Here is a 22,411-nt window from a genome sequence, read left to right on the forward strand (position 1 = left end):
GCTCTGGCCAAGTTCATGGCTGTACCCCACTATGCCTACCTCAAGATGAAGATACCGAGTTCCAAGGGCATCATCACCATAGCCGGAGACTACAAGAAATCCTCCGAGAGTGCAGCAGCCAGCAGCCGGCAGGCCGAGTCCCTTGTGATTGCTGAAGAGAAGAAGATACTGGACCGAGTCGTGGCCATGGCCGGCAAGCAGCCGGCCCTGTCCCCCAACCCAAGGAGTGTGATGCCCAAGGTTCTTTTCAGCCGGCCAAAGAAACAAAGAAGGTACCTCTGGACCCGGATCACCCAGAAAGGTTTGCCACCATCGGGGCAAACCTGGACAACAAATAGGAAGGCGAGCTCGCCGATTTCCTCCGTGAGAATCGGGACATCTTCGCATGGTCCCCCAAGGACATGCCGGGTGTGCCGAAGGAATTCGCCGAGCACAAGCTACACGTTCGAGAAGGTGCAAAACCAGTCAAACAGCCTCTCCGCCGACTATCGGAAGAAAAGAGAAGGATTGTAGGAGAAGAAATAGCCCGGCTTCTGGCAGCCGGCTTCATTATGGAAGTTTTCTTTCCAGAGTGGCTCGCCAACCCGGTCCTCGTGCTGAAGAAAAACAACAAGGCGCATGTGTATAGACTACACTAGCCTCAACAAGGCTTGCCCCAAAGATCCTTTCGCCCTGCCAAGGATTGACCAAGTGATAGACTCCACAGCCGGATGCGAGCTGTTGAGCTTCTTGGATGCTTACTCGGGCTACCACCAGATAAAGCTGGATCCAGCTGACCGCTTGAAGACCGCCTTCATCATCGGAGCCTTCTGCTACCTGACTATGACATTCAGCTTGAGAAATGTCGGCGCCACTTTTCAGCGTTGCATGTAGAAGTGCCTCCTCAAGCAACTCGGCAGAAATGCCCACGTCTATGTAGACGATATTGTGGTGAAGACGAAGAAGTGCGGCACCTTGCTGGAAGACCTCAGAGAGACATTTGAAAACTTGCGCCGATTTCAAATCAAGCTCAACCCCGAGAAATGTGTGTTCGGAGTACCAGCCGGCCAGCTTCTAGGCTTTCTGGTCTCCGAACGCGGCATCGAGTGCAACTCGATGAAGATCAAAGCCGTAGAGAGAATGGAGATTCCCACCAAGCTACGAGACGTCCAGAAGTTTACCGGGTGCTTGGCTTCCCTGAACCGCTTCATCAGCCGGCTCGGAGAGAAAGCCCTCCCCCTCTACCGACTCATGAAGAAGTCCACCATTTCGAGTGGAACGAGCAGGCGGACCAAGCCTTCCACGAGCTAAAGAAGATGCTGACCACGCCGCCTGTCTTGGCGGCACCGGCTGAAAAAGAGCCCATGCTCCTTTACATTGCCGCTACTAGCCGGGTGGTCAGCACAGTCATCGTAGTCCAGCGCCCAGAGGCCGGTGTATTATTTAAGCAAAGTATTATCCACCTTCAAGCAGAACTACCCACACTACCAGAAGATGTGCTATGGTGTGTACTTCGCTACCAAGAAGCTCAAGCCCTATTTTCAAGAGCACCCCATCACGGTCGTGTGTACTGCCCCGCTCGCCGAGATCATAGGCAGCCGGGATGCATCCGGCCGGGTGGCCAAATGGGCCATTGAGCTGGCCCCCTACGCGATCTTCTACCAGCCCCGCACCGCTATTAAGTCCCAGGCACTAGCCGACTTCCTTGTCGAGTGGGCCGAAACCCAATACCTACCACCGGCCCCTGACTCCACTCACTGGCGGATGCACTTTGATGGGTCCAAGATGCACATCGGCTTGGGAGCCGGCATCGTCCTCACCTCTCCCAAGGGCGACAAGCTCAAGTATACAGTGCAAATTCATTTTGCCGCCTCCAACAATGTGGACGAGTACGAGGCGCTCATACACGGGCTCCGGCTAGCCAAAGAGCTCGGCATCTGCCGGATCCTGTGCTATGGCGACTCGGATTTGGTGGTCCAACAGTCATCTGGCGACTGGGATGCCAAGGACGCGAACATGGCGAGCTATTGTTTCCTCGTTCAGCAAATTAGTGGATACTTTGAAGGATGTGAATTCCTTCATGTACCACGTGCCGACGACATGCAAGCAGATGCCCTGGCACGAGTAGGCTCCACACGGCAAGCTATACCAGCCAGCGTTTCTCTCCATCGCCTCCTCAAGCCGTCTATCAAGTCGTCTCCAGAATCTGATTCCATCTTCGTGCCAACGGACCCCGACGCAGTCGCATCCGACTTGGGAAACCAAGCAGGCGGCGCGGGGACTCCGACAGGCGGCGCGGGGACTGCCGTAGTCGCACCTGGCCCGAGGACTTCGGAACTCGGCCCGGGGGCTACTGTAGTCGGCCCGGGGACTACATCGACACAACAGGCGGTGGCCGACTCCAACTCTTCACCACTCGGCCCACCCGCCCTGCTCACAGTGGCAGTCCTGACAATAGAAGAAGTCACAGCTCCATCATGGGCCCAGCTCATCCTCAACTTCTTAGTAAACAGAGAGCTGCCAACCGACGAGATCTCGGCAAGACAAGTTCAACGCCGAGCCGGAGCTTACACAATCGTCAACCAAGAGCTTGTTAGGCACAGCGTCACTGGAGTCTTCCAGCGCTGCGTCGAACCAGAGAAGGGCATAGCAATCCTCAGGGACATCCACCAAGGCGAATGCGGCCACCACGCGGCCTCAAGATCACTCGTTGCCAAAGCTTTTCACCATGGATTCTTCTGGCCGACTGCTTTGGATGACGCCAAGGAACTAGTCAAACACTGCAAAGGGTGCCAAGTTTTCAGCTCCAAGCAACACCTGCCGGCTTCTGCACTCAAGACCATCCCCCTCACTTGGCCCTTTGCCGTCTGGGGGTTGGACATGGTGGGCCCATTCAAAACAGCATGCGGCGGCATGACACATCTGCTCGTCGTTGTGGACAAATTTACCAAGTGGATTGAAGCAAAGCCGATCAAGAAGCTGAATGGGCCGACTATCGTCACTTTCATCGCAGATATCACAACCCGGTATGGTGTGTCGCATAGCATCATCACCGACAACGGCACAAATTTTGCAAAGGGAGCACTGGCACGTTTCTGCGCAACACACGGCATCCAACTGGACCTAGCGTCCGTTGCCCACCCCCAGTCAAACGGCCAGGTCAAGCGAGCAAACGGCCTCATCCTCTCCGGCATCAAGCCCCGACTGGTCGTGCCACTGGAGCATTCGGCCGGCTGTTGGCTCGATGAGCTGTCGGCCGTCCGCTGGAGTTTGCGCACTACCCCAAACAAGTCAACCGGCTTCACCACTTTCTTCCTTGTATATGGTGCCGAGGCCGTCATCCCAACTGACATCGAGTTCGACTCGCCTCGGGTCACCATGTACACAGAGGCGGAGGCCAAGGAAGCACGAGAAGACGGCGCGGACCTACTGGAAGAGGGCCGGCTGTTAGCCCTCAGCCGGTCCGCCATCTATCAGTAGGGCCTGCGCCGCTACCACAGCCGGAAGGTCAAGCCAAGATCTTTCCAAGAGGGCGATCTTGTGCTCCGACTGATCTAGCGAACAGCCGGCCAGCACAAGCTCTCGGCCCCTTGGGAGGGCCCCTTCATCATCAGCAGAGCTTTAGGCAACGACTCCTACTACCTAATCGACGCGCAGAAGCTGAAGGCACGCAAGCGAGATGATTCCGGCAAGGAGTCGGAACGACCATGGAACGCCAATCTCCTCCGAAGATTTTATAGTTAAAAAGCAGTACGTAGCACGCTACCTTTTGTACTAAGTACGAGACAAGGGGTACCCCGAGGAGCACTCGGGGACTAGCCCCTTTTATCTATGAATGATGAGTATCACGCATACGATTACGTTACTACATTTGCCTTTTTTTCGTCCGGCACCGGGTTCGACCAGTCGGCCCGAGGACTCGCCGCCTCAAGTTATATTTGAAGTTCTACCTGCAGTCAGACAAGTAGTGTGCCGGCACCCAAGCCCCCTCTTGCGAAAAGTCACAGCTCGAAGAATCGACTGTCCGACTGGCAAGAGCCAAGGGCAGGAAAGGATGCCCACACGAAAAACGGCTAAGGACCAACAAACTTATATAACACGAGCCGGCCTCCCGCCTCGCTAGCCGGCTACCAGAGCAGTCGGCTGGCCGACTTCTCGTTCACCTTGCTACAATCTAAGAAAGCTCGAGTACTCACCTTCCCAAAATGACCAAGTCCTTCTCCAGCCACAGACTGTAGAGCAGCTGTCCGGCTGGGAAGGCGGTGGCCAAGGGAAGGCGGCAAAGGAAAAAGCCAAAAGGATGAAAAGCAAAACATGAACGGAAGCCAAACATATGCATAATATTTACACAAAAGACCTTCCAAAGGCCAGCATTCAACGTAGTCTGAATACACCCCCAGTGGGTGGAACTGCGTAAATTTAAAGATTGTTCAAAAGAGTAACAAGCAGGAAAGCAAGGACGGCGGATCAGGCCAAGGGGACGACGGGCGAGTTGGGCAGGTTGGTGGAGTCGGCAGTACCGGCTGGAGGAGTGACCGGCTGGCAAGTCTCGGCATCGTTGCTAGAGGCACGATCAAGCTGAGGCGGGCTGGTCGCTTCGCCGCCTGGCACGACGTCTTCACCATCCTCTCCTTCCTCCCCTTCGCCCTCATCGCTGAAAGCAATCTCCTCCGCCAAGTCCTCACCTTCTGCCGGGTTCAGCCCGAACCACTCCTCCGGCTGAGCGACGCCGGCATCATCCACCTCAGGGGCAAAGGTGCTGGTGTCGGTGTACTCGGCGACCGCTGAGGCGCGCTGGACGATAGCCGGCCGCACCGCCTCCAGCTCCTCATCAGCCTCCTGCCGCCAGGTGCTCAACTGGTCCAAGTTCAGCCCAGGATACCAGGCTCAGACGAACTCCAGTGCCCGCCCAGCGCCGGACCGGGCCGCTGACGCCTTCCAAGCCTCGAAGCAGCCGACTACGACCTCCAGCCAGTCGGCAGTCTGACTTGGGGTGCACGGAATCACCTCGCCAGGCTAGAGGGCGGCCAGCACTTGCGCCCCGGCGCGCTGGAGATGGCGGAGCATGCGGTGGGCCGGCTGCAGGCGGGCTTGAAGCCCCAGAAGCTGCTCCTCAAGTGACCGGCTGGCACCCGGCGCGATCTCGGTCCCCGCCTGCCATCGCGCATCGCGGTAGGCCTTGATGGCTTGGGTGGCGGCAGCAGAGTAGCCGGGAAAGTAATCTGCACAAAGAGGAAAGCAGTAGCACAAAGTCAAAAGACGAACCAGATAGTAGGAGGCAGGCAAGGAAGCAAAGAAGAAGGCGGCCTACCATCGATCAAGTCTTCCACCCGGCTATAGCCTTGGCTCAGCGCCTGCCGCGTTTTGGCCCAGTTCGCCGCCTCGGTCTCATACTCGGCTTTGAGGGCGGCCTCGCTGTCCTATGCCGCCTTCAGGGCCGCCTTGTGGCTCTCCTCCTGGTCGGTCAGCTTCTTGGCCAGGCGATCGCGCTCCTGGGCTAGGGCGGCGCACTCGGCCTCCTTGGCGCGAAGGGAGGACTGGGCTCCGCTTAACTGGCCCCTCAAGTCAGCATTGGTCCCTACAAATATGAAGAAAGAAGTCATCAGGAAAAGGTCCGACCCAACTACTCGGCAGTCGGCCCGAATCTCGGGGACTACACCCAGTGGGTGCGCTGACGCGCCCCCACTCAAAAAAAACGAACGAATCACTTACTCTGGCTCTCGGTCAGATCACTGGCTTTCTGATTCAACTCCTGGGCCTGGGAGTTGAAGGCAGCTGCGCGGAGGTTTTGGTACTCCTGTAGATAAGACAAGGGACGCGAGTCAGAACAAGACGGCAATCAAGTTTTCCAAGAAGTTCCAAGCCGCCTGCTCAGCAGCCGGCTCGGAACTCGGGGACTACACCCAGTGGGTGCGCTGACGCGCCCCCACGGAAGAAATCAAGAGCAATCAACGAAGAGTAGGAGGACTCACCCGAATAACCGATCGTGTCGTGAGAAACTCCTGAGTGTACTGCTTCAGCATGGTGGCTTGGGCCTGAAGCCGGTTCCGGACGTCTTGCGCCGCCATGTTCAGCACGGCCGTCCCGCCGCCCGGCGTCCACCCGGACGAGCTATCGCTGGCCACTTCCAGGTCCTGGGCCGACAAGCCGGTGTCCATAGTTTTCTGCGCGTCCGGTGCTGAAGTCGCCTTCCCCGCGCGCCGGCGAGACGGCGACGAGATCACAAGATCCCCTCCCATGACCGGCTCGCCTCCAGCCGGCTACACGGGCGGCGCTTCAGGCCGGCTTCCTCGGTCCGCTCCAGTCGGCAGCGACGGCGCCGCCTCCCTCTCCACCTCCGGCTGGCCGCGGCCGGCCTCCTCCGGCGGGGGCACTGGGATCTCGGGAGCCGCGACACGGAGGGGAATGACGAGCTGCGGAGGCTGGTTCTGCTGGGCCTCCGCCTCCCTCTCTGCGTTTGCGGACTCCTCCTGGGCCTTGGCGGCCGCGCTAGCTCGCGCCTCCGCCGACTTAACCCGCGCCTCCCGAGCCGCCCTCCGCTCTTCCGCCTCCCGCACTTCCCGCGCGTTTCGTTCCGTCGCCTCTAGGAGGTCGGCGCGGGGATCCACATGGCGAGAGCTTGAAGACCCGCCCACGGCCCCGACTATGGAGGCGGCCGGGACCCGCCCAAGGGAAAGGGGGTCCCTGTTTGATAAGTTGAGAAAAAGGCTTGGAAAAACATCAACCGAAGAAGAAGAAAAAAGAAAGGCGTGAGAACAGTGACACTTACGCTGAGACTGCCTGCGGCTGCTTCACCACCTTGCGGAAGCGGGCTGCCTTCGCGGCCGCTTCGTCCCGCTTGGTCGCTGCCGCGGTACTCTTGGGATTCTTTGGCCGACTGCCGAAGTGGGTCGTCGCGGCCCAGCGCTTCTACGCGCCGCCATGGGCAGCCGGCCCGGCAGATGGGCCCGCGCCTTGGTGATCGGGCGCCGGCCGGCGGCGCGGATTAACTTCGGCCTCGTCGTCGTCCGGCCAGTCCTCAAAGGCGGCCCCGAGCCCGGACCCGCCTGCGTCGCCGCCTTCCCCCGCGACGTCGTCTTCCATGGCGGCCGCCCCCAGGTCCGGGTCATCTACGTCGTCCATCGTGTGGTCGGGGAGGAACTGGCGTTCCACCCCCGCGGCCCCGGCTGTTGGCGGAAGCATGGGGTTCTGTCAAAAATAAGCCGGCTGGTCAGGAGTCGGCCATCGAGAACTCGGCAACAAGCAAAGAAAAAAGGAAGAGAAGCTTACCATGGGCGGAGGATTGGCGCGAGAGTATGGCTCCTTGCCATACTGCCACTCCTCGGTGAGCTTGCAGTTGGAAATATAATTCACCATATAAGACACCTCGGCGTGAGGCATCTCCTTGGTGCTTAGCCGGCACGGGTCGAAGCGGCCACTCATCTGGCCGATCATATGAGGTCGGCCCTGAAGCGGGAGCACCCGGCGCTCCACGAAGGCGGCCACCAGGTCGGCCCCGGACAGACCCTCCGACTGGATCATCACCCGGAGCCGGGCAACGGAGGCGGCCCCGCCCGGAGATAGCGACCTGGCCCGGAAGGACCATGAAGGCTGCCTCCCAGCCGGCGGGCCGGCTACGTAAGCCGGCAGGTTGACGAAGTCGCCTTGCGGAGCGATGTTCTTCATGTAGAAGTAAGACTTCTGCCAGAGCTTCACCGACTGGATCACCGGGATGGACGGAAACAGGTTGTTATCGCTCGTCCTCCGCACGGCGATGAAGGCGCCGCATGGGGCGGGCACGCCCGCGACAACAGTGCCAAGCTTGCACTGGAAGAATTCTCCCCACAGTTCGAGGGTGGGGAGGACGCCAAGAAAACCCTCACATAGGGTGACGAAGGCTGACAGCAGCATCACCGCGTTTGGAGTAAGGTGATGCGGTTGGAGATGTTAAAATTCGAGGAAGGAGCGAAAGAACCTGCTCGCCGGCAGGCCAAAGCTGCGCAGGCAATGCGAGCGGAAGATTACCCGCTCGTCTTCCTCCGGTGCGGGCGAGATCTACCTCTCCGACGTGAGACGAACCCGCACGTAGTCCGCGCCCGGCAGCCACCGCGTCCGGCGGAGGAAGTTGACATGGTCGTCGTGGACGTTGGAGCCGTCCCAGGAGCTCGACAACGCCATGAGAACGGCGTGGCAACGAGAAAGCTGCGGCGACGGAGAGACGCGCGACCCTGCCGCGACAAAGCGACAGCGAGCCAAGGAGGTTGGCGGAAGAGCCGGGCGGCGGTGGGGAGTTGTGGCGACAGAGAAGAAGAAAAGGAAGGGGCGGGGCGAGGGCGAGCGTGCGAGCGTTTTCCGCTCCCCCTCCTCCCCCCTACTTATAGCCTCGTGCGGCGAAGCCGAGGAGGCAAGGCGTGGGGGGACGTGGGATTAACTGCGCCCACTCCCCCACGTCCTGCGCTTATTGCGCTTCCACGTCGTGCGGTAACCGCCGCTGGGAGGCACGCGGTCCGCCCAGGCCGCAGAAAATCCGAGCGTGGGCCGTGGCCCGGTAGTGGCGGGCCCCAGACTGTGGCGGCGTCCCATCACGCACGTGGGCTGGCAGGCCCTTCGAGTCACGGAGTGCCACGTGGCGTGCGGGCAACGGGCGGTCAGCCCGCAGCCTGACTCGCGCGCCGCTTGGTCCCCGCCTACAAGCTTCGAAGCCCTCCAGAAGATGGCGTACCTAATCAAAGCCGGCTCCCAATTTCCGGCCCCTCAAGACAGGAAGCTGTTTGAGCTTCTCGACTCTCTTTTTTCTGCCTCGGAGCCCAACCAGCTTCGGAGACTACTGACGGAGTAAATGACCATGGGTAGCCTAGCCGGCTCCCCCTGGCACTTCAGAAAAATTATAGGCCAATCAAGCCTTCAAGCTTCCAAGACACGGGGCCGCCTTCCTCCAGCCGACTGCCCCTCAGGTCGGTTGTGCGAGGGCGGCCCAGGTCTAAAAATCTCTAAGAAGAAAGCCCAGAGAGGGCCGGCTCCACGAAGTTGGCCACAAGAAGGCCGACTCCAAGAAGTCGGCCCCCCTCAGCATGCGGCCCAGATCGTGCCCTCAAAATCTGCACCCACATAACGGCGATGAGACAGGGCGTGGCTACAGTGAAACCTGCCACCCCCGAATCCCGGAGCACGCCTGGCCACAGTACGCCGTACGGGGCGACCATCACCCGTCCGGCGCGACACTGTTGCCATGTTGACCATGATGTCACCCACGGCGAGCCGTCAGTACGACCCGTGGGTGGCGGGCCCCATCCGTCATAGAGACATCCGAAGGTGGCCGGGCCTCCCCAGTCGGCCTGGGGTACGGCCGATTCCCAGTAGCCAGCCAGTCCACTCCCTCGAAGGAGACGCCCCATTAAGGAGATAAGATGAGGTAAGGCTACAGCAACGAGCCGCCCGACGGCAGCACTGTAGCCATGCTTACCAAGATAAAGCCCTCGTCACTAAGGGCGAGGCCACAGTAACCAGCCCCCGACAAGGCCCCCGAGCGGTGGGGCTGACCTGTCGACCAGAGGACTGGCAGCCGGCGGGCCCCACCGGTCGGCGGAGAAGCCGGCGGGTATAGACACAGAAGGCTAGGGCCCACGCCCAGCCGGATTACCATTGTACCCTAGGGGGTAGGCCTATATAAACCCCCAGGGCACCCATGCAGGGGGAGCTCGCTCTCGATAGTTTTAGACACCACAACGAGGAGAGGAACGGGCTAGTTTGGCCCTCCTTCATCCTTTCACCGAACAGCTCAAGGAGCATCCTGTAGCTGCCTGTCGAGCTAGCGATCATGCGGAGACCCCGCAGAGCAGCATTAGGGGTGTTATCTCCACGGAGAGCCCTGAAGCTGGGTAAGATTCGCCAGCGTGCATGTCTTCGCCTTATCCCGTTTCCAGGCACCGGCGATGTTTTATTGGCTCCCACAATGATAAGTCATCCGTTGGCATATGTCGCACCAACCACCCGACACTGCCGCTCCTGCTTCTGCTTTCGGAGTTGGCGCGCCCGCACCTCGGGTTACGAAGCTCTCCGGCTTCAAGCTCCCGAAGCAGAGGGACTATGTCGTGGTGGATCAGTAAGTGTCCCCGTCTTGCCTTGTTCTTGCTGATGATGCTTGTTTCCGACTCCTTTTCCTTGTTGTGTAACCAGGCTGACACCTGCGACGAAGAGGATAAGGGAGAGCGAGCTGGTGCTGCTTGAGTCCAGGTCGCCTCCTGCGACCGCGCCCCTCTCCATGAGCAAAGGTGTGGACAGTGCTCATGCTTCTCCAGCCTGATCATCCTCGTGAGGCTGGGTGGAGCATCCTCGGGAGGAGTCAGCCCCCGAAGCGTCGCTGACTCAGGAGGTGCTAGTGTCTGGCTCGGGTGTTGAGGTCCAAGAGGCTCAGGAGCTTCCTGCCTCCTAGGCCATGGTGACGACGACGCCTCTTCCTCCTTCTTCTGCCATGTTGCTGACCCCAGGTTCCTCCGCTTCTCCTGACATCCTGGAGCGGGCCCTTTTTGAGATGGCCCGGCTGCAAGAAGATCTTCAGTGTCGAACCCCTCCTGGCGGCTGGTCGCCTGGAGCTGGTCTCTGGTTGGCTCCATTCTGACGTGTCCGTTCGGATGGCGCTGAGCCAGGTCGCGGCGACCTCTGAGGGGGAGAAGCGAGCCGCAGCTCAGGCATCGGCTGCTCGTGAGGCGGCGCTGAAGGATGTCGAGGCCGCCCAAGGTCGCTGCCAGGTGCTGGAGGCCGAGCTCAAGATCCCGCGTGACGAGCGTGCTGAAGTTGTCTGTGGCCGTAAGGCGGAGGAAGAGAGGATGAAGGCCCGGGAGAACGCCATCAAGGGTCGCGACGCCGAGCTGGAGCAGCTGGCGCAGGCGCAGGCCGCTGAGCGCGGACGGCTAAAGGAGCTGGAGCAAAAGGTGTAGGTTGAAAAGGCCGAACTCGATGCCAAGGCGAAGGTTCTGGCCGAGGACCGCACGGCCTTCGCGCTTCCGGAGAAGAGGTCTCGCGAGGCCCTGAAGTCACTCTGTGACAAGGGCTTGGAGAAGTCGTTGGCCACCAATGAGGACGGCCCCGCCCAGTTGCTTCCCTACTTGGTCGAGGCGCTTGAGGAAGTCGTGAACAACATCGGCCCCATGGCAGAGGCAGAGGCTCGCGTCCTTTCTTCAGCCGCACTGACGCGCGTCTTCAGCCACCTCCATCTTCGTGATCCTGCTGCCCGCCTTGACGAGCTGCTGGAGCCTCTGGCTGATGAACACCGCGCAACCACCGCCGCAGCCATGAAAGATCAGGTGGAAGCCCTGCTGGAGAAGTTCGACGCCTTCGCCCCCGCTCCTTCGACCGGTGGTGCAGGTGAAGGCGACGCCACCCAGGAGGGGGCACCTCTTGTAGGAGCAAAAAGCAAAGAACAAAAATAAAATTTGGTTGCCTCCCAACAAGCGCTATCGTTTAACGCCCCTAGCTAGGCATAAAAACAAGAATAGATCTAGGCCCCTCTGGTATCTATATAAACCAGAGGGTTTAGTTCATAGAGGCGATCAGAACTAGACGGCTAGGGTTTAGCCATTACGATCTCGAGGTAGATCAACTCTCATAACCCCTATACTCATCAAAGTCAATCAAGCAAGAAGTAGGGTTTTACCTTCATTAAGAGGGCCCGAACCTGGGTAAACATTGTGTCCTCTTTGTCTCCCATTACCTTCAATCCTCAGACGCACAGTTCGGGACCCCCTACCCGAGATCGGCCGGTTTTGACACCGACAGGGGGCTAGGCAGAGCGCTCTAGGCGGAGGAGGCCCTTTCTCCCTCTGAAACTTGTGGATAATGTAATGTTGCTTAATCCTAAAAAGAAGCATTGCATAGGTATCAATAGTTGTTGTGGATCAATTGGCATGGGGCGAGTTTGGTTGCCCGCATCGAGCCCAACTAGGCCCGCGCGGTGCAACATCTTTTCGGACTCCGGTTGTTTGGTTCCTCGCATACACTGTTGAGCCTGCATAGTACAGTTCTTAAAGCACCCCTAGGCCTGGCCCGTTGGTAACGGTCGAATTGACAGTTTCCCGAGAGCCAGGCCCGAGCGATGCTTCGAGGCGCACGTGGGTGGCCCTCCGGAGACGTGTGTCTCGAGTTAATCCCTCTCTCTCTCCCTAATCCTCAATCCCCTCTCGCTCCCTCTACTCCAGTGCGATCCCGTCGATCCCGTCCACCATGGGAGCAGGAACTTCTTTGCACGGAGGTCGCGGAAGTATGTCCGGGGATTACCCTCGAACGCGTCGCGCGACATGAGCGCGCTGCCGCGGCCTGGAGCCACCATTGTTCGCCCGCCGCCGCGGCGGCCGCATCAGCAGCACCGGGCGAGCCAGAGCAGCACAAGCGCGGCGAGCGCGCCCGGGAGCACCACGGTGACGCCGGCATGCACCCACTGCGCGAGCATCTCCGAGCGGGTCTCCGACTGGAAGAGCTCGTCGCCCTTCTTGCCGAGCGCGGCGAGGAGGCCGGCGAGGAAGGCCGCGAGCTCGACGACCTTCTGCTTGATGAGCTCCCACAGGGGGCGAGAAAGCGCCCCGCGTCGTCGAGGTAGAAGCCGAGGCCGGCGTCGCGCAGGGACCGCGTCATGGCTCCGCCGCCCCGCAGCAGGAGCTTCCTCAATGCAGGTGCCTCCAAGAAGAAATCCATGGATCCGCTTCTTTCTTTGCTCAGGGACGTCTACTGGGTTTGGTCTTTGGTGTGAGTGTAGCGGCCGGAGCTGGCGCCGGCGCCATGCCCGAGCTAGACCGCGACGCGGCATCCGCTGTTGTCGGCGACGACGACGACGAGAGCGCGGGGGAGGCAGCGAAGACGAGGCGGTCGACGCAGAGGCTCTCCGAGAGGTGACAGACGCGGCAAGATCCTCAATAACGCCAGCTCAAGCTCATCCACGACCTGCGGCGAGCCGGACGCGACCACGTCCACGGCGGCGAGCCGGGCGCGGCCACGATCACGGCAGCGAGTCGGGCGCGTCCACGGTCGTCGGAAGCCGGTGGTGGGCACGATGAGCAGTGGAAGCTCCGACGCGCTCAAAGTGTTTGACAAAATGTCAAGCCCAATCTGATGGCTGTTAAGTTTTGTTGTTAACGCTGGTAATCATATAATGTATGCAACCAAACGCCAGGTGGAAATTGCATCTTGATAACAAGATTCCAATACAGGCAACCAATCAACTAGTCATCTACATTTTTAACCCTGTTTTTGCTTACTCAGGCCCTGCTCGGTCTAGCTCAGAAGAGCCAGGCCCCGCAGCAACTAAACACGCCCATGGTTACCCTCGGTCTAGGACGCGATGTGCTCCGGGCGCGACGACACTCCCTCTGGTCAGATCCAAACGTTCGGCTTCGAGCTTCGCCTCGCTGACAGCACAAGAGAGCATGACGTGAAAATTTAGAATTTGTCATCCCCTCTTGGTGTGACCTGCTGGGCCCGGGAAATCCCCTCGACCATTTCCCCAAGCTCCTCCCCGTCCGCCGCCTCACGCCGCCCGCCGCCCGCCGCCGCTGCCTGCTCGCGCGCGGCAGCCGCCTCCCGGATCGCTACCCCTTCACCGGCCATCGCCGCCAGCGACGACGGCTCCATGACTATGATGACCCCTTCCCCTCTCGAGGTACGTGCCCTATCTCCTCACTCGCCTGATCTCCCCGGCTCCTCTCGCCCCACTGCTCCGTTCCGATCGGGGGTCTCCTCTTTCTCCATGGGTTTACGCGCACCTCCCGGATCTGAACCCTCCCCCTCCGTGCCCCTCTCAGCAGCAGCAGGAGGATGAAGAGATGCTGGTGCCACACCAGGAGCTCTCCGCCGCAGACGCCGCGCAGCCAATGGAAGGTGAGACTGAGAGCCTCGCGATTTACCCCCCAGCATGCTTGTCCGTCTGTCACGGCGGTGTGATTGCCGGGTGTTTGCATTTCGACCTTTTACTGATCTTGCACGCGTGTTGGTCTCGGTGGTGCTCTTGTTGGCGTTGCTAGTGGTGGCGCAGACGGAGCCTACGAACACGGCGGAGAGCCAAGCACCTGAGGACCCGCAGACTTCCCGGTTCACCTGGACGATAGAGAACTTCACCAGGGTCAGCGGGAAGAAGCACTACTCGGATGTGTTTGTCGTTGGTGGATTTAAATGGTGAGTTTTGGACAACTTGCCATTTTGATTCGCCGTGAAAATGCGTCTAATGTGGGAGATGTTGGACGTTGAAGGTACTGATGGATGTGCTTGTTTTGGACGTAGGCGTGTGCTAATTTTCCCCAAGGGAAATAATGTGGACCATCTCTCGATGTACTTGGATGTTGCAGACTCGGGGAACCTCCCTTACGGATGGAGCCGGTATGCTCAGTTCAGCCTAGCCATTGTAAACCAGATCCATCAGAAGTATACAGCACGCAAAGGTATTGCTTTTCTTGGATTAATGCTGTAATCATATTTTTTAAGCCATCCGTCATGGAAGTTTCAAGGGAATATAACCTTGAAGTCTTGAGCTGACGTGGAACAGGATGAACCCATTGATCAGTTAAAATTCTGTGCATGTACTGCCGCATGTTATCCGTTTGGCTGTGCAACTGAAGCTGTGCACAGTACATGCCTAGGTTATCATGCAATAATGATGCTCGATAACACACAACCCCCTTTTTTCTTTCTTTTGGTGAGATGGAGTACATTCTTGTAGATCAAGATATACAATATTCATAACTGATGTATCACATGCAAAGCAGACATCTTTCTTGTAAAGTTTGATATAAACCTTGTCTAGTCTTTACTTCAATACTTCAATGTCTAAGGATCATTCAACTTTTATACCTGGGAGCTGGATGTTTCTCAACTGTGCATCTCTTTTTTGTGGGTTCTTGGTCAGTGGTCAACATTGTTAAAGTAATTCAATTATTGTGTGGACTCTAGTTTGACATTGTATTTCTATGGTACTGGTGGCGCTGAAATTGTTATATATATATATATATATATATATATATGTATGTATGTATGTATGTATGTATATATACAGGTAACAGTTTGGGAATTAATTTCATGAAACTTCTTTTAGGTTATCCGTAAATCACAAATCACAACATCTGCAGTTGATCGTTTTCTTTCTTTCGAGAAACTTACTGCGATACTTATTATGGATCGGAGGGAGTAGTTGATAATTTTTATAATGCACACCAGATTATGTTCTATCATGAGGAAAAAATCCTTATATTTCCACTCATATTGTTTTAGTACTTCTCGGTCAGTTATTGTTGCTTGAAGCCTGAACCTTCAATTATTTTTTATCATGCATTTAGTAATGGTATAATGATTATTAGTTTTGTTCCATGTCATCCACTCGGTTGTGCCCTCATGCTTTCAAAGACTCTTTTGGCTTGTTATTTTATGTGGTAGCTAATGAAGTTCGGTAGTAGCGGTGCTTCGGTGATATTGTGAGTTTTTAAATATTTCTGCAAAATTTCTCTGGTTAAGGCTGTATGTTGGTCCCATGTTTGGCAGATACTCAACATCAGTTTAATGCACGTGAGAGTGACTGGGGTTTCACATCTTTTATGCCTCTGAGTGAGCTGTATGACCCAAGTAGGGGCTATCTCGTGAATGATACTGTTGTTGTTGAAGCTGAGGTTGCTGTTCGCAAAATGGTTGACTATTGGACTTATGACTCGAAAAAGGAAACAGGTTATGTTGGTCTCAAGAATCAGGGTGCTACCTGTTATATGAACTCTCTTCTGCAAACCCTGTATCATATACCTTACTTTCGGAAGGTGTGAGACCTTGCTTTGTCGTACCGCACATGCTTTGTTGTGAGTTTGAATTTTGAACTAATTTTGAATCAATTCATTGGTTTTCTTCTTAGGCTGTGTATCACATGCCAACTACTGAGAATGACATGCCATCTGGGAGTATTCCTTTAGCCCTGCAGAGCCTTTTTTACAAGCTCCAGTATAGCGACAATAGTGTAGCTACAAAAGAGTTGACTAAATCTTTCGGGTGGGACACCTATGATTCTTTCATGCAGCATGATGTGCAAGAGCTCAATAGAGTTCTATGCGAGAAACTTGAAGACAAAATGAAGGTGGATGTTATACTAACAATTACCTCTATGCCAATTACTTGTCATTAACTTTGCTTTCTCCCCAGGGAACTGTTGTGGAAGGAACAATTGAACAACTATTTGAAGGCCACCACATTAATTACATCGAGTGCATTAATGTTGACTATAAATCTAACAGAAAAGAGTCCTTTTATGGTAGGACCTATAATTTGAATTGTGTTTGCATTTTATGTGCTATATCCATCTATTATTTAATGGTCACTTATGCTGGCCTTGCAGATCTACAACTTGATGTCAAAGGTTGTCATGATGTTTATGCATCATTTGATAAATATGTCGAAGTGGAGCGTCTAGAGGGTGATAACAAATACCAGGCTGAACAACATGGCTTACAGGTTCCTACAAATCATGGCTTTGAACCTGAATCTTAAGTTGCATTATCTTTGTTGTTAAATATTTTGGAATATTGGTGTGGTACATTGTACATATGAATGGCAGGGTACCTTTGCTTGCTCTATTAATGGTTACTTTCTAATGTTTCTAATGTTGCCTTGTGATCATGAGGTCACGGGTTTGAGTCCTGGAAACACCCTCTTTCAGAAATGTAGGGAAAGGCTGTGTACAAAAGACCAAAGTGGTCGAACCCTTCCCCGGACCCTGCGCAAGCGGGAGCTACGTGCACCGGGCTGCCCTGTTTTTTTGCTTGCATTAGTCAATTTTGGATAAAAGAGGTGTTAGTGTTGTAGCTGACGTTGTCTACGGAAGTTGTAGAGTGGGATACTCGGAGGACGCGCGTGCCGTCACCGTGTAGGCGCTGTGGTACAGTAGAAGGGTAGTGGGGAAAGATTGGAGAATTAGAGGGGTAGAAGAGAAGCATAGGCAGGAACTAGATATTTCATTTCTTGCCTTCTTACAAGGGGGAAACATCCTTATATTGACCCTTTAGGTACTTCAACACACGCTGGATACTTCTAGACTAGGCTGGGTCCATCTAAGAGACAACTGGACTCTACCCACAAACAGACTCTTCTACTAGGACATATACACCATGGATAATTCTAGACTAGGCTGGGTTATTCTGGGAGATAACTAGACTCCTCCCACAAACAGATACTTCTACCAGGATACACACACCCTGGATACTTCTAGACTAAGCTTGATAGACAACTGGACTCTAAGATGCCACAACAGTTAGGGTATGCTTGGATGGTGGCCAAAACTTACCCTATGAATATTTTTGACATGGCTAGTTCATTTTTCTTGCTAACGCTGGTCAACATATGGGGCAAACAAAAGGTCACCCAAAAATTTGGCTGGCCAAATATTTGGTAGGGCAAGCATTGGATAGAACCAAACATACCCTTAATTCTCTACTACTCAGAGATCCAGGAAAGCTGCATTGATGGAACCGGTCCTTTCTGTTTAATGAAGGAAATTGGTGTAATGGTTATATTTCTCTGATTTTCTGTTTTTGTTTCCTTGGCACCTGAATTGCAGTCAGTCTTTTTTGCAGGATGCAAGAAAGGGCGTACTCTTTCTTGATTTCCCTCCTGTTTTGCAACTTCAACTGAAGCGTTTCGAATATGATTACATGCGAGACACAATGGTTAAGGTTGGACTGGTTACCCTTTTACCTTTAATTGACATCTTTTGTAGGATTGACCTTTTTGAGTTTGATTCTACAAAATAATGGTTATCATAACATCATGGTGTGCATTTGGATATGGTATGAAGGACTTTTGTGTATTAGATTGATGAAACATAGAATGTCGTGTCGATACACCTGTTGCACTTACTTTTGGGGCTACTAAACCTATTTGTGCATGAATATATGACTGATTTATTTTGTAATTGCATTGAAATAAGCTTAATGTGCCAGCTTTGCTAGAATCATCGTATGCACACTTTTTTTTTCTGGCAGAATCAGGTGGTTTCTCAGGGAAGTAGGCAAATGTTAAATACACCGTTACAGCCGGTGTTTGCTTTATAGAATTTTGGTACAAAGATGATTCTGATGGTTTTCTTAGGTTGACGCTGGTAGCCTAGTACCATGCTGCTTCAATAAGCATTTCAGGGATACTTGGATATCTTTCTGGCTGAAAGTAGTCATTACAGTTCACACCTCATCCTCTTGTCTTGTGTATTAGCCATTTCTAATTGGGATGACTGTAGAAACCAGATTCACTAATTGGTAGTAGAATCCTAGCATGACCTACATGCTGTAACACACTAATACATCCAGCTTGCAGTTCCATGCTTACTTTCTAGATATTCAAATGAGTACTTGTTTTGCTGTACATACTTTTTCTCATGCCAATGCCAATGGGGTCATCTTAACACAAATGTCAAAATATACATGATATAAGGGGATCCAAACATGTAATTTTTATCTTGGGGTGTGTTTGGTTGGTGGCATCAAGTGGAATATAACTGGTCGGTTCCATTGTTGGCACCTATTCCCGCGTTTGGTTGGGCAAGAGCACCGATTGCTCAAAAGGGAATACACCCATCAGATGCGGAATGCGGTGGTTCCTCCAAATCGGCGGAATGACATGGTCCTTGGTGGATTAGTGTGCTCTCTCTCTCTCTCTCTCTCTCTCTCTCCCTCTCTCCCTCTCTCCCTCTCCCTCTCTCTCTCTCTCTCTCTCTCTCTCTCTCTGCGCCGCACCACGGAGCATAGGCGGCGGCGGGGATGGGTAGAGGACTGGTGGCGGGCTAGCACCTACAAGCAGCCCCTCCTCCTGAAATCAACTCCTCCAACGGCGGTAGCCGGGATGGCGCAGACCTGTCTCTCCTTCACCAGGGGCGGGGTGGTGGCAGCCAGGAATGGCTCATCCGAGGTGCTGTGGCGGTACGACGAGACAGCAAGCAGGAAATAGGCGTCCACCTGTGTCCTTTGGATGGCGGGCAGGCAACGGCGCCAAGCAGCAGCAGCATCAGATCGCGTGACGGTTGGCTCGTCTCCCTATCTGTCTTCCGGCGGCGGCGAAAGGGGCAGTAGCCAGCCGGCCGGTGGTGGCCACACCTGGGCAGCAGCAGCATCGGGCAGGGAACGGCTGGGGTGGCAAGCAGCGTAAGTAGCAGAGAGCAAGCAGCGGCGGTGGCAAGCAGCAAAGCTGGATCGAGTGAACTGATTGTTTTTTTCTAGCTTGGCATTGCCCTTCAATGCACGGGCAATTATCTATTGACAGACCAAAGTGGTCCGACCCTTCCCTGGACCCTGCACAAGTGGGAGCTATGTGCACCGGGCTCCCTTTTTTTGGCATTGCTTGATTACTGCTAGATCTGTGTGCTCTATGTTAACATTGATGATTTTTTTTCTGCCACTAGATAATTGCCTGTGCGTTGCAAGGGGGATATAAATATTCTAGTACCTTAGCCGTGATTTACCTGCGCATATAAATGTGATTGTGTAAATAAATGTTTATAAAATCCTGCCCATGATTTACCTACCTAAATAAAAACACTTATTTGTTAAGAATTTATTGGCTTACCAAAGGAAACATAATTTTATTTGGCAAGTCAATAAAAGGTGAGACAATTAAGACGGTTTTCAAGGAAAATTGGTGAAAAAAACCAGCGACAGGAGGGAAAAAAATCACAACGGAGAGAGGGAGAGGAGAACGTACGTAAGGTTGGAAGAAGCACTCTGCCTGGCGGGAAAAGGAACGCTATTCTTTTTTTATTTTTGCTGTCATTAGTACTTGTGTGATCTAGATTTTGTGCTTAATTAAGATTTCTTGTCTATTCTTATAATAGTTGTTGTGATGATACAATTTACATAGACATCAGATTATATACAACAACAACAACAACAACAAAGCCTTTAGTCCCAAACAAGTTGGGGTAGGCTAGAGGTGAAACCCATAAGATCTCGCAACCAACTCATGGCTCTGGCACATGGATAGCAAGCTTCCACGCACCCCTGTCCATAGCTAGCTCTTTGGTGATACTCTAATCCTTCAGGTCTCTCTTAACGGACTCCTCCCATGTCAAATTCGGTCTACCCCGCCCTTTCTTGACATTCTCCGCACGCTTTAGCCGTCCACTATGCACCGGAGCTTCTGGAGGCCTGCGCTGAATATGCCCAAACCATCTCAGACGATGTTGGACAAGCTTCTCTTCAATTGGTGCTACCCCAACTCTATCTCGTATATCATCATTCCGGACTCGATCCTTCCTCGTGTGGCCACACATCCATCTCAACATACGCATCTCCGCTACACCTAACTGTTGAACATGTCGCCTTTTAGTCGGCCAACACTCAGCGCCATACAACATTGCGGGTCGAACCGCCGTCCTGTAGAACTTGCCTTTTAGCTTTTGTGGCACTCTCTTGTCACAGAGAATGCCAGAAGCTTGGCGCCACTTCATCCATCCGGCTTTGATTCGATGGTTTACATCTTCATCAATACCCCCATCCTCCTGCAGCATTGACCCCAAATACCGAAAGGTGTCCTTCTGAGGTACCACCTGGCCATCAAGGCTAACCTCCTCCTCACACCTAGTAGTACTGAAACCGCACATCATGTACTCGGTTTTAGTTCTACTAAGCCTAAACCCTTTCGATTCCAAGGTTTGTCTCCATAACTCTAACTTCCTATTTACCCCCGTCCGACTATCGTCAACTAGCACCACATCATCCGCAAAGAGCATACACCATGGGATATCTCCTTGTATATCCCTTGTGACCTCTCCATCACCAATGCAAAAAGATAAGGGCTCAAAGCTGACCCCTGATGCAGTCCTATCTTAATCGGGAAGTCATCAGTGTCGACATCACTTGTTCGAACACTTGTCACAACATTATCGTACATGTCCTTGATGAGGGTAATGTACTTTGCTGGGACTTTGTGTTTCTCCAAGGCCCACCACATGACATTCCGCGGTATCTTATCATAGGCCTTCTCCAAGTCAATGAACACCATATGCAAGTCCTTTTGCTCCCTATATCTCTCCATAAGTTGTCGTACCAAGAAAATGGCTTCCATGGTCGACCTCCCAGGCATGAAACCAAACTGATTTTTGGTCACGCTTGTCATTCTTCTTAAGCGGTGCTCAATGACTCTCTCCCATAGCTTCATTGTATGGCTCATCAGCTTAATTCCACGGTAATTAGTACAACTCTGAACATCCCCCTTGTTCTTGAAGATTGGTACTAATATACTCCGTCTCCATTCTTCTGGCATCTTGTTTGCCTGAAAAATGAGGTTGAAAAGCTTGGTTAGCCATACTATCGCTATGTCCCCGAGACCTTTCCACACCTCAATGGGGATACAATCAGGGCCCATCGCCTTGCCTCCTTTCATCCTTTTTAAAGCCTCCTTGACCTCAGACTCCTGGATTTGCCGCACAAAACGCATGCTGGTCTCATCAAAGGAGTCGTCCAGTTCAATGGTAGAACTCTCATTCTCCCCATTGAACAGCTTGTCGAAGTACTCCCGCCATCTATGCTTAATCTCCTCGTCCTTCACCAAGAGTTGGCCTGCTCCGTCCTTGATGCATTTGACTTGGCCAATATCCCTCGTCTTCCTCTCTCGGATCTTGGCCATCTTATAGATGTCCCTTTCACCTTCCTTCGTGCCTAACCGTTGGTAGAGGTCCTCATATGCCCGACCCCTTGCTTCACCAACAGCTCGCTTTGCGGCCTTCTTCGCCATCTTGTACTTCTCTATGTTGTCTGCACTCCTATCCAGGTATAGGCGTTTGAAGCAATCTTTCTTCTCTTTAATCGCCTTCTGGACATCATCATTCCACCACCAGGTATCCTTATCTTCGCTTCTCCTTCCCCTGGACACTCCAAGCTCCTCCGAGGCCACCTTACGAATGCAAGTCACCATCTTCGTCCACACATTGTTCGCATCTCCTCCTTCCTCCCAAGGGCCCTCCTTAATGACCCTCTCCTTGAACGCTAGAGCTACCTCCCCCTTGAGCTTCCACCACTTCGTTTTAGCGACTTTGGCACGCTTATCCCGCTGGACACGAATCCGAAAGCGGAAGTCAGCAACCACCAGCTTATGCTGGGGTACAACACTCTCTCCAGGTATCACCTTACAGTCTAGGCACGCACGCCTATCTTCTCTTCTCGAGAGGATGAAATCAATCTGGCTAGAGTGTTGGCCACTACTAAAAGTCACCAGATGTGATTCTCTCTTTCTAAAGAGGGTGTTAGCTACAATCATGTTGTAGGCTAGAGCAACGCTTAAGACATCTTCTCCTTCTTGATTCCTGATGCCATAGCCAAAGCCCCTGTGCGCCCCTTCAAAACCTGTGTTAGATGTACCCACGTGGCCATTGAGGTCTCCTCCTATGAAGAGCTTCTCACCAATCGGTACACTCCTAACCATGTCTTCCAGGCCTTCCCAGAACTCCCTCTTGGTG

General features: G+C 54.1%; 1 protein-coding gene and 1 pseudogene across 5 annotated transcripts in view; one reads left to right on the forward strand and one right to left on the reverse strand.

Annotated features, from left to right (window-relative positions):
- Nucleotides 1-11,135: 11,135 nt before the first annotated feature.
- LOC125506977 lies at nucleotides 11,136-12,645 on the reverse strand (annotated as a pseudogene).
- Nucleotides 12,646-13,296: 651 nt separating this feature from the next.
- Nucleotides 13,297-22,411, forward strand: part of LOC125508540 (ubiquitin C-terminal hydrolase 12-like) — a 29,229-nt gene continuing 20,114 nt past the window's right edge. For 2 of the 5 annotated variants that reach the window (XM_048673270.1, XM_048673272.1), the window contains exons 1-9: nucleotides 13,299-13,606; nucleotides 13,749-13,824; nucleotides 13,968-14,118; nucleotides 14,224-14,381; nucleotides 15,475-15,740; nucleotides 15,833-16,051; nucleotides 16,117-16,225; nucleotides 16,310-16,425; nucleotides 17,544-17,642. In XM_048673270.1, coding sequence (XP_048529227.1) covers nucleotides 13,577-13,606; nucleotides 13,749-13,824; nucleotides 13,968-14,118; nucleotides 14,224-14,381; nucleotides 15,475-15,740; nucleotides 15,833-16,051; nucleotides 16,117-16,225; nucleotides 16,310-16,425; nucleotides 17,544-17,642 — 1,224 coding nt within the window. In that variant the 5' untranslated portion in view covers nucleotides 13,299-13,576. Of the gene's footprint in view, nucleotides 13,607-13,748; nucleotides 13,825-13,967; nucleotides 14,119-14,223; nucleotides 14,382-15,474; nucleotides 15,741-15,832; nucleotides 16,052-16,116; nucleotides 16,226-16,309; nucleotides 16,426-17,543; nucleotides 17,643-22,411 lie in introns of all 5 variants that reach the window. The other 3 variants (XM_048673269.1, XM_048673268.1, XM_048673271.1) reach the window with 3 other exon arrangements.

This window comes from Triticum urartu, chromosome 5 (genome assembly GCF_003073215.2).
Source record: "Triticum urartu cultivar G1812 chromosome 5, Tu2.1, whole genome shotgun sequence".
In the NCBI taxonomy this organism is placed as follows: Eukaryota; Viridiplantae; Streptophyta; class Magnoliopsida; order Poales; family Poaceae; genus Triticum; species Triticum urartu.